Raw genomic sequence first — 14522 nt, forward strand, 5'->3', positions numbered from 1 at the left:
CTAAACTGTTTATTCAAGGAATGTGGTTTATTCTGAATACCTGCTTTCCTTTTGGGAGTCCAGAATTTTGGTACGTTCTAGGCAGAGCATTCCTATGTGATCAGCCCAATAAAAACTTAAGCAATGAGTCTCTAATGAGCTTTCTTGCTAGGCAACATTTCACAGTTAGTTGCTAGAGAAATTAGGCACATCCTATATGACCCCACTGAGGACTCTTAGAAGCTTGCACCTGGTTTCCTCCAGACTAAGCCCCATATATCTTTTTCTTAGCTGATTTTGCTTTTGTATCCTTTCAGATAATAAATCTTAGTCATGAATATGACTATATGGTAAGTCCTGTCTAGTTAATCACTGAACCCAAGGGCTGTCTTGGGAACCCCTAACACAGAAAATACATGCCACAGAAATGCAATACACCAAGTACTACTGTTCTCATAGATCAATGGAACAGAATAGAGACCCCAGAAATAAAGCCATATACCTACAACCAATCTGCGACAAAGTAGACAAAATGTACACCGGGGAAAGGACACACTATTCAATAAATGGTGCCAAGAAAACAGAACAGCCATATGCAGAAGAATGAAGCTGGATCCCCGTCTCTCACCATATATAACAATTAACTCAGGCTGGACACAGTAGATCCCCCCTGTAATCCCAGCACTTTGGGAGGCTGAGAAGGGGGAGGATCTCTTGAGGTCAGGAGTTCAGGACCAGCCTGGGCAACACTACAAGATTTAGTCTCTAAAAAAAAATTTAAAAACTTAAAAAAATAAAAATTAGCTAGGCATGCTGGTACATGCTACTGGGGAGGTTGAGGCAGGAAAATCACTTGAGCCCAGGAGTTTAAAGTTGCAGTGAGCTTTTATGATGACACTGCACTCTAGCCTAGGCAAAAGGGTGAGATCCTGTAGGAAAGGAAAGGGGAAAGGAGAGGAGAAAGGAGAGGAGAAAAGAAAGGAGGAGAAAGGGAAAAAGAAAGGCAAAGAGGAGAAAGGAAAGAAAAGGAAAGGAAAAGAAAAAAACCCACTAAAAAGTGGGCAAAGGACATGAACAGTTTGCAAAAGAAGATATAAAAATGGCCAAAAAAACATGAAAAAATGCTCAACATCATTAATCACCAGGAAAGTGCAAATTAAAACCACAGTAAGCTACCACCTTACCCCAGTCAGAATAGCCATTATTAAAAAGCAAAGAAAACCATAGATGTTGGTATGAATGAATTAAAAAAGGAAACACTTATACACTACTGGTGGGAATGTAAATTAGCACAACCTTTATGAAAAACAGTATGGAGATTTCTCAAAGAACTAAAAGTAGATCTACCATTCCATCCAGCAATTCTACTACTGGGTATTTATGCAAAGGAAAAGCTGTCGTATCAAACAAAAAGACACCTGCGCTGTTATGTTTATCACGGCACAATTCACAATTGCAAAGATACAGAATCAACCTAAGTGCCCATCAACCGATGAGTGTATAAAGAAAATGTGGTACATATAACATATATCATGGAGTACTATTCAACCACAAGAATGAATGAAACAATGTCTTTTGCAGCAACGTGGATGGAACCAGAAGCCATTATTATCTTAAGTGAAATAACTCAGATATGGAAAACCAAATACTGCATATTCTCACTTATAAGGAGGAGTTAAGCTATGAGTATGCATGGTCACACAGAATGGACATATAATGGATCTCATATAATGAGTCTCCAATAATGGACACTGGAGACTCAGAAGGAGGGTGGGGGATGAAAATTACCTATTGGGTACAATGTACACTATCTGGGTGATAGGTACACTAAATGCCTAGACTCTACCACTATGTAATACATCCACGTAACCAAAAATCTATTGAAATCAAAAGTATTGGTGTCCTTATCATAGAGAATACAGAAAATGTAAGAGAAAAATATTCAAAGAAATAATGGGAGACTTCTAACTAAAAAGTTACACAGTGTTTCATTAAAAATGAAACCATACTATGGCCATTTTTCTGAAGTTCAAAGACTGAGAATCCCATAGATCGCCAAGTAGAAACTAAGATACTGTTACAAGCGGGATAAAAATTTTGAGGGGCCTGGGATTGTCTTCACTGTAACATTTGATGCCATAAGGTTTTAAAAACAATGTCCACAAAGCACTGAGGAAAATAATATGTGGTGTGAAACTACTATATTCAGCCAAGTTGCTGTATACATACAAAGGTAACAAGCAGCCATTCTCAAGCAAGAAGTGAATACAGTACATAAGAGACATACTTCGGGGAAGGGCAGGGAGTGCTGGAGACCTGCTAGATGACTATGCTAGCAGAGAGATTAATCAACATTAACCGAAGAACTAAGTGTGCCATAAGGACTCAAAGTAAGCACGACATTCATTTGAACTGTACTTAAAGAATAACAATGTGAAAAAACTAACAGTAAATAAAAATTAGCTGGCGGAAGTTTCAGGGAAAATCTGAGTGTAAGAACTTCCTCGTTTCTCACAATGGAAAGTCAAAGACATTTATTGAGAGTGAGAAATCTAAAAAACAAAAAGGAACTGACTTGTTCCTTTTAGAAATGAAAAGCAGATATGTGAATTTACAGTCCTAAGGGATTTTTAATGTGTCCTCATCATTTGTGTTTTAGAGATCAATAATGTCCTAATGAGTAACCTAGATCACTACAAAGAACAGGATGAAAGGATTATGAAAGTTAGGTAAAAGAAGTATAGAAAATAATTAGAGTAAAATCATCCAAGTATTTTAAAAGCTAAAATGGCCAGCATTGTCAAGAATGAATCACAACCTCTTATACACTGTTGAAACATTAACTGGTACAACTCTGTAGAGGGTAATCTGATAATATGCCTCAAACTAAAACAAGCACAGGCCTTTGAACCAGTAATTCTATGCCATGCCAATTTACTCCACAGACATGTTTACGCAAGTCCACAAATATATATTGCAACACTTTCGGTAATAATGAAAAACAGGAAAAAAACTAAATGTTTATCAATAGAGGATTGAAAAATTAAAATTGGGCTCAATGATAAAATACATTTAGGCAGCTATTAATTAGATGAAAAATATCCACAACATATGTTTTTTTCAATGTTATTGTGTTATAGAACAGTGCCTGCATATGGTAGGCACTCAATGAATACTTGGGGGCTTTTTTGTTTTTTTATTTCAAATATTAATTAAAGTGGTACAGTGTTTTTATTACATGGATATCTGGCTTTTGGTGTGCCCACCGCCAAAACAGTGTTCATGCTACTTGAGAGGTCCATTTTTATCCCACACACATCCTCCCACCCTCCCCAATACATTCTTAAATGAACACAAAAGCAACTTGCAGAATATTACAATGTTTTCTAATAATTTTCTATAAGTGAGTATGTGACTACACACACCCATTCAGGTATGCAGGTGTAAACACAGAGACTGTCTAGATGCATTCAAATTCAATGCTCAGAGAAACAATTGGGCAGGGGGATGGGCAATATGATGATTACTATTGTACTTATGTACAATTCTAATTTTTACAAGTTTGTCTTACTTTTATAAAGAAGAAAAACCTAATTAAACTCTATTCTTTTAAAAAAACTAAAACTAAAGAATAAAGAAAGGATATTTAACAGAGTAAGAAATGGCCAAATTTTGAACCTATGCAACTACGATTTTGCATCCTCAAAAGGAGTGTAACTTCAAAAGATCTGTGATTGTGATCTACTGTAGTAGCTGATTGGTTCAAAACTAAGAGATGTTAGAAATCATTCCTGGTAGGATAGCTGAGCACAAGACAATTTTCTGGGGGTACTGGAAATGTTCTATCTTGGCTAGGGTGGGTTTTGACTACACAGTTGTACATATTTGGCAAAATTCAACGTGTACATTTGAGATATCTACATGCCACTGTATGTGAATTTTGTCTTAAAAAACAATAGAGCCTATAAAATGAATTTTTTTTTTTCCATTTAGAGATAGGGTCTCCCTCTGTTGCCCAGGTTAGAGTGCAATGGGCAATGGTGCAATCACAGCTCACTGCAGCCTCAAATTCCTGAGCTCAAGTAATCCCCCTGTCTCAGCCTCCCCAGTAGCTAGAACTACAGGTACATGCCAACAAACCGGCTAGTTTTTAAAAAAAAAATAGAGATGGGGGTCTCACTAGGTCACCCCTGCTGGTCTCAAACCCCTGGCCTCAAGTTATCCTCCTGCCTTGGCCTCCCAAAGTGCTGGGATTACAGGTGTGAGCCACCATGACTGGCTTTTTCTTAATTGCAAAAATAATACATTCTTATGAAAAAAAATAAAACAGAAATGTTACAAGTAAAAATCTTTTACTTTCCCCTTTCTCCCAATATAACCTCCTCAGAATTAACCATTGTTAAGAGCTGGGTATGTTATAGCTTCTAGACTGTTTGCTATATGTAAATAAATACACATGAATGTATAGCTGCATTTTTTTAATTGTAAAAAAAGCAATTAACCTAAGTTCAGTAATTTGCTTTTGATACTTAAAAACTGATCATGAACATCTTCTCTTAAAGGCCACACAAAATTCTGTTACATGCATAAACCATAATTTATTAACCCATTGCTCTATTGTTAACCACTAAACTACTTTAAAGCTTTAACAAAAAAAAAAAGCATTTTTATATTGTAACTCTTAGCAGTTTAAGAAATTTTTATACCATAATTAGGGATTTTAAAATGCTCCTGGGGAACAGAACTCCCATTATATGAAAGCTTATTTTTATTTAGTTTTCCTTTCACCTATTTCGTTTCTTAATAACCATCTAAAGATTTCTATACTCCTAGGATCAGTGCCATGACTCTTCCTTTTTTTTTTTTTTATCCCAATTTTTTTTATTCACCTTGATTTTTAATAACCATTTAAAAATTTCCACCTTTCCGAGTCCTTTGACTCTCCCCTCTACCCTTCACCATTTTCTTGTTAACTGTTCTAATGTTTTATAAGCATCTATAAGACCCACGAGGCGAAACACACAGCAAATTTGTTGAGGCTTCTTGAATTACTATTCAGTTTTGCAGGAGTAATGTCATATGGTGTGCCCATGCAGAAGGGGCGCCATTTACCACAGCAGTTACCATGACCTGGGTAACTGGCACATTCAGCAGTTGAATGTTTTGGTCATCATAAAACCAGTCCTACATGGCTTGCACATGAGGCACATCAGCTGTTTCATCTGGAGTGCTCCACTTAGCATTTATAGGGAGAGTTGGGTAGTACCTGTTCTCAGGGTAAATAGACCCTACAGAGGCTTTTATCCAGTCCACCACGCTAGCTATTCCCCGGGGAATAACCTCCTGTATGTCTGGATCACATATACCCATCTGCAATTGGTCAACAGTGAGCTGTGGGCCTCATATTAACCCCTAGCCTATTTTTTCAACTTTCAAACATATGCCTTTCAAATACATACATGAGAACATAAATGACATATTAGAACTTTATATAATTGTTGAATTATGAATAAAATTTTACAAACACATCCGCTATGAAGGCAGGAAATACACTGCTTTGTATTTTTCTTGCAGCTCAAAAAGTTTTAATATAGCACTAGAATCTCATGAGAAATACAAGTAAACAAATGAAATAAAGCTTCTCAGAAAGTGAGAAAAAAAGTTAATCACTGCATTAAATGGACTTCAAGTTCATTATTCTCAAGATACTTAGGCAATTCTTAGTATTCTACTGTAGTGTTTTGCATGACAGAGTACGGAATCTGCATTTATAAATTTTTGAATTCCTGTTTATATAAAGTTGCTAACAATGTAGAAACTTAGCATTGTCACCAAATAATAAAAAAGATCCTTGTGACAAATTTTCATTTAGAAGAACATAATTTGGAAATGAAATAGTTACAAACCTAGGTCCAATAACAGGAATAAGTAAGACATCCTGAAGATCTGGATGTTGAAGAATGGGAACACTTAATCCATTAAACTGCTGTTAAAAATAAACAAAGATAATTGTAAGTAAACATATTTGATAAATTTCAATTTATGGAACTTTTCAGTATCATTATCTATCACAGCAAGAAGCTCTGGTAGCTTTGGGACACTTTCACTTCATTCCACGGGATACTATAAAAATCAAAAAGACCTCAAAACAACTATGTTTTCTCTATAATTTAATTCTGAAGTATCCTGACTTCTTTAGAAGACTCAATTTCACTTACTGTTCAGCATTATAAACCCAAACTATGTTTACCTTAAGTGACTTACTTTGAAAACATAGCCAATATAGAATTACATGTAGTATTTATTTAAGAAAAGCTTCTGAATAGGACATTAAAGATTGAGATTACTAAATGCTATTTAATGTACACTATCAACACTGGATGCCATGTCAGATTTGGGGAGGGAAATAAATGTTTATGGTAGAGGTTCAGGATTGTCAGTATCCTCTATTGTACTTGGTTGTCACAATGAACACAGGTGCAGGGCTGGTGGTATAGGGGCTGAAGCCAGCTCACGCAGGCTCAGGAGAGCCACTGTGTGCATCTCTTCCCAACTCCATGGTCAGGCTGGTAGCTACCATAGTACCACACAGTGGAAGTATTTACATCATGGAAATCAGCAAACACCACAAATCAGGGTTATTTTTCCCAAAAGTGGGTTGTTAAACATGTACCAGTGTACCACTGTTGCAGGCAGAAGACAACTGGGTGCTCCATGCAGCAGAATAAAGAGCAGCTGCACAGTGGATTGGATGACAGGGACTATACACTGTGTTAGAGGGTAACACGCACATATTTGAGTACAAGTCTGTGCCCACATAGGCTAGTATCTACCAATTCATTCATCGGCACATACTACATAAAAAAGCAATAATAATTCATATTTGCATTGCCCTATAGTATCCATATACTATCTAGAAAAAACTTCTAACATCTACCTATTTACTTCTAAGCTGATAAGGAAAGAGAAGGTAATTGTCCACATTTTCAGAAATTTAACTACCTTTCTACCAAGTCACCAGCTCTTTGGACTTCTGCTTCTCCCAAAGGATATCTCAGATTGTAACCATATCCAACAGATAGCTAACAAGCAATATGACAGGTAAAGTCCTCATTCGATCAAACTCCGCCTCTCTTCTCTATCCCTCCCCCTCCCTCTCTCATTGTTTTCATGACCTTACAACATTAACCATAGGAAACACACCTTTCCAAAGACAGATAATGAATTGTCATTTCTTTGTGTTTTGTTTTATAAGTACTATTTGGTTCACATTCCCACGTGCAATGTATGGAGGTTTGTTTCTCCATATTCTCATCAGCCAATGAAACTTTAAAGTATTAACTTTTAATAGGCTGTCCAGAGAAATATTGGGACAAAGCACTTACTTTTATTGATACTATTCAGTACATCTCTTTAGGACACACATGAGCTTTGGAACATGGAAAGAGAAAGGAAATTCATAGTCCAAAGCCCCCTCCAAGTCCCCTTTTTTGCTAGCATCAGGTATTGCTCTACTACCATCAGTTTCATATATAGTGACCCAAGCTTCCCTGTCCAATCTTAACCTTTAAGAGACTCAAAGCCCAGAGTGATGCTGTCTGCCCTATCCTAAATCCAGCTCGTAAGATCTTGTATACACATCAGACTAGGATACTAGAATACCCAGGTTCTAGGAATAATTTGCTAGTAAAGAAAACAATTGGGGCCAGTCACGGTGGCTCACACCTTTAATCCCAGCACTTTGGGAGGCCAAGGCAGGAGGATCACTTGAGCTCAGGAGTTCAAGGCTACAGTGAACTAATAAGATTGTGCCACTGCACTCAAGCCCAGGCAACAGAGCAAGACCTTGTCTTTCAAACATGAAAATTTAAAAAAGAAAAACAGTCTAGATCTGCCTGAGTTATGGACACCTTCAATGAGCCTCAGAACAGTTTCTACTAGCTGAAAACATATATGCACGGCTATGTAAAAGTAATCATTTTAGTTGCTTAGAGCAACTGCTTACATTTTATGCCTAATGATATTATGCTTAAAAAGATTATCACTATCCATAAGTAAAAATGAGATTAATTTGTCTCTAAGTCTTACTTAACAGTTTTTGTCTCATACACTCAGATACCATAGCTGGTTCTTTTTATAACATGATCATCTACTCACAACTTGATATTTATAGAACTGTTCTTAAGGAGTGCATGACAAAGAGCCCATAAATGTAATGAGATTAAACAAAAAGTGATAAATAAATCAATGCCAATGGAAGAATTTTCTGAAATTTTCTAAATATCTCAACATCATCTGTAATATACAAATGGAAGCCGTTTAACCATACTTGCCTCTTGCTTTTAATATACAAAAAAGTAGAAACAGGTCAATATCTACTAATTTATTATAACAGATTTAATAACTACAATATACAATTAAAGAGGAACTCTTTCAAGCATCTATTTTCGTTCATCTTAATTTCTTTGGAGGCAAATTTCAGTGTACAGTATATGAAACACAATGCAAAGTTTAATCTTTTATTCCAAAATATTAAGGGCTACAAACTGTTTTTGTTACACGGATACCTCATATAAGGATTAAGCCAGGGCTTTTGGTGTGTCCGTCACCAGAAATGCAAAGTTTTTGAAAGCAAAAAAAAGACACTATTAAAAAAGATAACTCAAATATTTTTCTGCTTGGAACTCATAAAATGCCATTTTATAATATCGTTTTCACTTATAACAGCAATATTATGCCACAACTATTTCACTGGTTGAATAAAAAAATGTTTTGTTGTTTTATTTTTAAAATAGATTCATTATATTGTTCTAATTTCTTGGGTTTCTTAAAGATAAGGTACTTCAACATCTATTTTTATTTTTTTTTTAAAGCAGCCCCAAAGAATATGGAACATCTATTTTTATGTCAATTAAAAACATAACCTTTGCGTGTAGTGGCTCAAGTCTGTAATTCTAGCAGCTTGAGAGGCAGAGGTGGGAGGACTGCTTGAGGCCAGGAGTTCAAGACCAGCCTGAGCAAGAAAGAGGGAGACATCCGTCTCTACAAAAAAATAGAAAGATTAGCCAGGGGTGGTGGCACTCGCACGTAGTTCCAGCTACTTGGGAGGTTCAGGCAGGAGAATTGCTGGAGCCCAGGAGTTCGAGGTTGCAGTGAACTATGATAATGCCACCTTGCTCTAGCCCAGGCAACATAGCAAGACTCTTGTCTCAAAAAAAAAAAAAAAAAAAAAAAAAAAACCAACCAAAAACTTAACCCCACAGGTATTCAGTGTATACCTCCCTACCTCTGGGCTCATCTCAAGTATACAAGTATACCATCTGTCCTTCTGATTGCTATATGCTGTTTATTACAAAGTCACAGAATTTTGGGGTTACACTGGACCTCTTCACATATATTTTAATAACGAAGCAACTGAGGCCCAGAGGGGCTTAATGAACTATCTAGTCACTAAAAATGAATAAATTCAGAATCTAAAGTGCTAGGTTCAAGCACTAGCTTTACCACTTACTACAACCTTAAACAATTTAGCATTCATGATCCTCAATTTCTTTATCTGTAAAACTGGAATAGTATTATATAAATCATACGATTTTAATGGGGAGCAATATGACATATGGTAAAAATGCAATCATGAACAAAATGCCACAAGTTTCCACAAACCTTTTGAAGTTCATCAAGTAACAGATTTTTCACATGTTGTACTGAGGTTAAATTTGTATTCACTCTGACAGTTGTGAATGATGGAGGATGTGACAGGTGCTTTAACAGAGTTTCAAACTTCCTTTCTGCTGCTTGTTCACCCAAAGCAGATACAACCTAAAAACAAAAGAACAGGTTAATCTTTAAATTTCACTACATGAATTAAAAACATTCAGCAGAATATGCTTCTATAGCTGTTCCATCTAACGTAACATTTTCCAGCAACTGTTCAGTTCCATTTTATTTTGCTGTACTGTTTATATGTTAATGACACTTCGGGGACAATACTACATCACAGGGTTCTTGGGCTTAACTGTGGTATTATAAACACCTGTATAATACCTCACTTAAAGGGCTTAAAAAAACACTGCCTCAACTTTAAAGCATGATCAACATATTGAAAATACTATCGGCTACATTTTTTCACGTAAATTCAGGATTTCATTCTATTTATTTATAATGCATTCACTCTTATAGCACTTCTGTAGAGCTAGTTAAATACTAACATCATATCCTAGAAGAAACTGGTTAGTAGCCTTTTAAGATACCAATATTTAAAGAATATTGATACACTCACTGTCATCCGAAGATTCCCCCAGGACATCAGCTTTTTAAATATGGTAATATTAAATGTAACAAATAGCTATTGTCCAAAAAAAATGAGTAGCAAAGATATCTGTCAGAAATGAAGGTACAAATACTCAAACCACCAGGTTCCCTTGCACTTAACTGAAGCTTTTTAAGGCACGTATTTCCCTTTTTTTGTCATTTTGGACTATACTCTGTTTCACAAAATTTTCACAAACCACTTGTCAGTCTACTAATCCATCAGTCTTAAAGTATTCGTACTTTCTTGAAGTTTAGTTTTATGAGAACAGAATATTCCCCTTCGTCAACTTTTTTTGTTTGTTTGTTTACAAAGGGATGGCTTTTGTTTTTGTAAAACTACAGTTGATGGGTTCAAGGCAGAGGTGGCGTCAGAGAAAGATATCTGGATCCTGTTATAAAACAATGCTCAACATTTTAAAAACTGCTTGGAAAAAACTGCTGAATGTCCCTACTTCTCTTAATATATTCCTTATATTTTAAATCCCTTGAAATCAAAAGAATATATTTGCTCTTTCTTTAGTCTAATCTTAACATAATCTTTGGAAATAAAATCTAGAAATCAAATCTAGACATCATGGCTTCAATAACATTCAAAAATGAGTAACATTTAAGTGGCTTTAATTTGACTAGAAAACCAAGGATTTGCAAAAAACAAAGTTGCTTACAGGCAGCATGGTAATAGAGCACAGGCTTTGCAATCAAAGACAATCAACATTCACTGAGGACTTCTGTGGTAGGCACTGCCAACAGTAAAACAAGATTAACGTTTTTTGAGGACATGTATGCCAAAATGATGCCAGTTGCTTTCACTCATGTTTAATACCCTAGAACAACCTTGTAAAATACTTTGAAGCATTCTCAATTTTCACAGAAGAGGAAATCAATGTCAAGCAATGGAAAGTAATTTCCTCAAAGCACTGGAATGCAAATCAACTGCTTGATATTCAAAATCTGTATCTTTTTTCATTCTACGTGAGCTCCTCGCCTTCAGATTTCAGTAGGTGCTTGATAGCTGTGTCAACTTGGGTCAGTTACATAATTTCTTGGACCTTCAGTTTTCTAACCTATTAAAATAGGAACAAACCTCTACCAGAAAAAAAGACTGTGAAGATTAAAGTGCAAACGTTTGCAAATCACCTAGCACCACTGTTGGGATTTAAGAGGCCCTCAATAAATTGCCAGAGCAAGCACTGAGAGTACAGGTGTAGTTTTTTTTTCTCGTTCATCCTTGTAACCTCTCCAGGCACACAGTTCCCCCGACCACTGGGCGCCTTCTTTCCCCTTCCGAAGTTTTAAAACAACACAGGCCTTATTCACCTTTCTCAGTAAGCATTAATACCTGTAGAAAATATTGGTATTTTTACATTCGGATAAGTTGTAACAAATCATGCTGTAAAGATTTCCCTTTAGACCTTTTTTATTTCTCTAGAGTGTGTAAATATTTGAATTTTTGCAAATATTATCTAACATTTTTATCTGACCTACCTCCTCGTTCATAAAGCTCTCTTTAAGATAGTTTTCAACCTCTGGCCTCAAAGATATTTTAGGGAAAATAGACATTTTTCTCGTTGCTTAGTTCTCCAAGAGAAATGCCGGAAACTGGAGGTTTTTCTCTTTCTGAATTATAGTGAGCAATGTCCTGACAAAAACAGCCACTCCCAAAGCGCCGGGACCACTAGGTGCCCACGAAAATCGTGCCGATCACGCCGAGTTAAATTTGCCAGTGCAGAAAACGTCCACGCTTTCTCGAGCATTGCCAGATTAGAAGCGTCTTTGGTCCTCTGGGGATGGTCACGGAAATCATTGAGGCAATGCCCTCAGGTAGCAAAGAAAACCACCCCCAATATAAAAAAAAAACAGCTTTGTAGCTGAATCTGTGGTGAAGCAAACACAGACCGGGAGACCAGGTTGGAAGTGGCTCGGTTGCTTTCAGGCTTATATCCTAATTTCCAAATCCGCGCCCCTAACTTCTCCGTGGAAAGCCGTTTCCGGTTTAGCGTCACCTCCGGCGCCTGCGGTGTTCCCCCGCCCTTTCCGGTTCCCCAATCCGCAGCCGCAAATCGCGGCTACCAGGCCCCTTCGGGTTCCGAACGCCGCGGGCGGCGCTTCCGCCCACCGGGTCTGGCAAGGTCTTAAGTAGGGAGGGGCGGCAGGCGGGGTGAGTAAACAGGCCTAGTTCCCGGGTGGGGAGCGCTGGGTGCCCGGAAATGGTACGAGTTCGTGGAAGATATCGCTTGCTAGAATAAGGGGAGGGACCCAATTTGTCCTGCTGGGGTGATCACCTAGTAGAAGAGGTGGCCGGGCTTAAATCCCTAAATGCTTTATCTTGAAAATATCTTTCCTACCTCAGTAAGAACAACCACATAGATTCTGGGAAAGAGAATAGCTTTACCTTGCGGGTAGAGTTAAGCAAGATTCTTGGGCAGTTTATGTATCTGCAGTGGTTAGGAACTTGATCAAAAGCCACCAGGACTGCCACTGAGCACCAGAGCCCCTAAAGGACTTTATGTGTTCAAGATGGACACTTTGAGGTACCTGTTGGAAGGAACATTTATCAAATGTGAGAAGGCTGGTCATATTGAGCCCTAAAGTAGAGGAGATGTTCATTCTCATTGACTGAATAATGACCACAGGCAAAGACCTAAGGATATTTTGACCTGTTAGATGTTTTGAAGCTCAGAATATTATGACTCCTCTTTGTAAACATAAAATAACTTTATCAGAATCTTACCTACATACTCTTCCCGCTGATAGGAACATTAAATTTCTTTTGTATCACCTACACTGCAGCCTCCAAACAGTGGTGTTCTCTCAATAGATAACTTGCCAAATGAGATCACATTGACCTTTTAGACCATATGGAAGAAGAGAATTTTCTAATGGGAAATCTATCAATCCCATCTAATCTGGAGACTGATCAACTAGACTAAAATCACAGCGAACATTACCTTAAAGGTTGAGAATTTAAAAAAAAAATTTAAAGAGTACGTTTCATTCCTTACTGGCAGAACATACCTGTCCCTTTAAGTCTTGGTTCAAGCCATGCACAAATTGGTCCTAGTTATCTGAGTAATAAATTGACTTCAATGCCAGCTGAGGCCAGTTCTTCCAAGTATCACCTGAAGTTACTTTATAATAGTTCATTCTAAGAAATATTATAGTTTTATTTTTTAAATTTGAGTTGTTTGACATTTTTTTTCCTTGAAATTTCAGTTTCTTTGCTCTAAGTATAGCATTTACACCTTTTTTTGTATTTTGTTGAACTGGACAGATTTTAATGGGATTCCATTTTAATTAAAAGCAGTTATTTCCAATGAACACTTAGGAAAGAACATAAGGTATAATTAAAAGCAGTTATTTCCAATTAACACTTAGGAAAGAAAAGACATTATCATGTTCCTTTTATGACATTTTTTTCTTATTTCATGAATTCAAAATTTATTTTCAAATAGTACCATTCCACAGAACAGTATTACCTGTTGTGGCATTTTAAAAGGCCACGCTACCAGGGTTCAAATACAACCACCTGAAGTCATGATCTTTTCAGTTAGGCATGCTTTGTCAGCTAGTTTCAGGGACATCCCGTTTCGGCTCATTCTAGGGTGTGAAGCTTTTCAATTCATGAAGAAGGTTAAAGAGAAAAAAGAAAGCAAAACCGAATCATGGATGGAAAATGAAATTGAAAATTATGTAGGGAACTGGTTTCTGCGCTGATTTCGATCTAGGATCCACGAACATACCTAATGTTTGGCAAAACTGCAAGGGGAAGGGGAGTGGTTAACCACGTAACTGAACTCTGGCTACAGGCATTCCATGGCGCTCTCCCAACCAATTCTACTCAGAACTAAGAATCACGGCAGAACCCCAAACCTGCCTTCCCAGGGTGACGGGTTAATAATGAGTTCAGTTACGAGAAAACACTTCACTCCTGGGCAGCAAACGGCGCTGCTTAATCAGAGGAATTGCGGACTTTTCCAGTTTGAGAAGCCAGGGACAGACCTACGGGACAGCAGAGACGCTCAAAGAAGGGGGCCCCGGAAACGCTTCTATAGGGGGACAAGCGGTGGAGCGCGCAACGAGGGAAATTCCCCAATTCCCTATCGTACCTCAATCTCCCAGCCCCGGGCCCGCTCGGGGCCCGCCCGCCGGAAGGGAAACCGGAGGAAGCGCCACGTCGAAGGCGTGGGTTGACGAAAGCGCGCCGACGTCACTCGCCGTCCTTCCGGCTATGG

The 14522-nt window shown here is 37.6% G+C and overlaps 1 protein-coding gene across 11 annotated transcripts in view; it reads right to left on the reverse strand.

Moving 5' to 3' along the window:
• NSUN6 (NOP2/Sun RNA methyltransferase 6) overlaps positions 1–14475 on the reverse strand; it is a 43050-nt gene extending 28575 nt beyond the window's left edge. The window contains exons 1-6 of one of the 11 annotated variants that reach the window (XM_045534338.1): positions 14397–14475; positions 13767–13900; positions 12683–12825; positions 10956–11030; positions 9643–9798; positions 5886–5965 (exon numbers count right to left, since the gene is read on the reverse strand). In XM_045534338.1, the coding sequence (XP_045390294.1) occupies positions 5886–5965; positions 9643–9798; positions 10956–10964 (245 nt within the window). In that variant the 5' untranslated portion in view covers positions 10965–11030; positions 12683–12825; positions 13767–13900; positions 14397–14475. The other 10 variants (XM_045534328.1, XM_045534347.1, XM_045534354.1 and 7 more) reach the window with 10 other exon arrangements.
• Positions 14476–14522: the final 47 nt, after the last annotated feature.

Source organism: Lemur catta, chromosome 1, assembly GCF_020740605.2.
Source record: "Lemur catta isolate mLemCat1 chromosome 1, mLemCat1.pri, whole genome shotgun sequence".
NCBI classification, from domain to species: Eukaryota; Metazoa; Chordata; class Mammalia; order Primates; family Lemuridae; genus Lemur; species Lemur catta.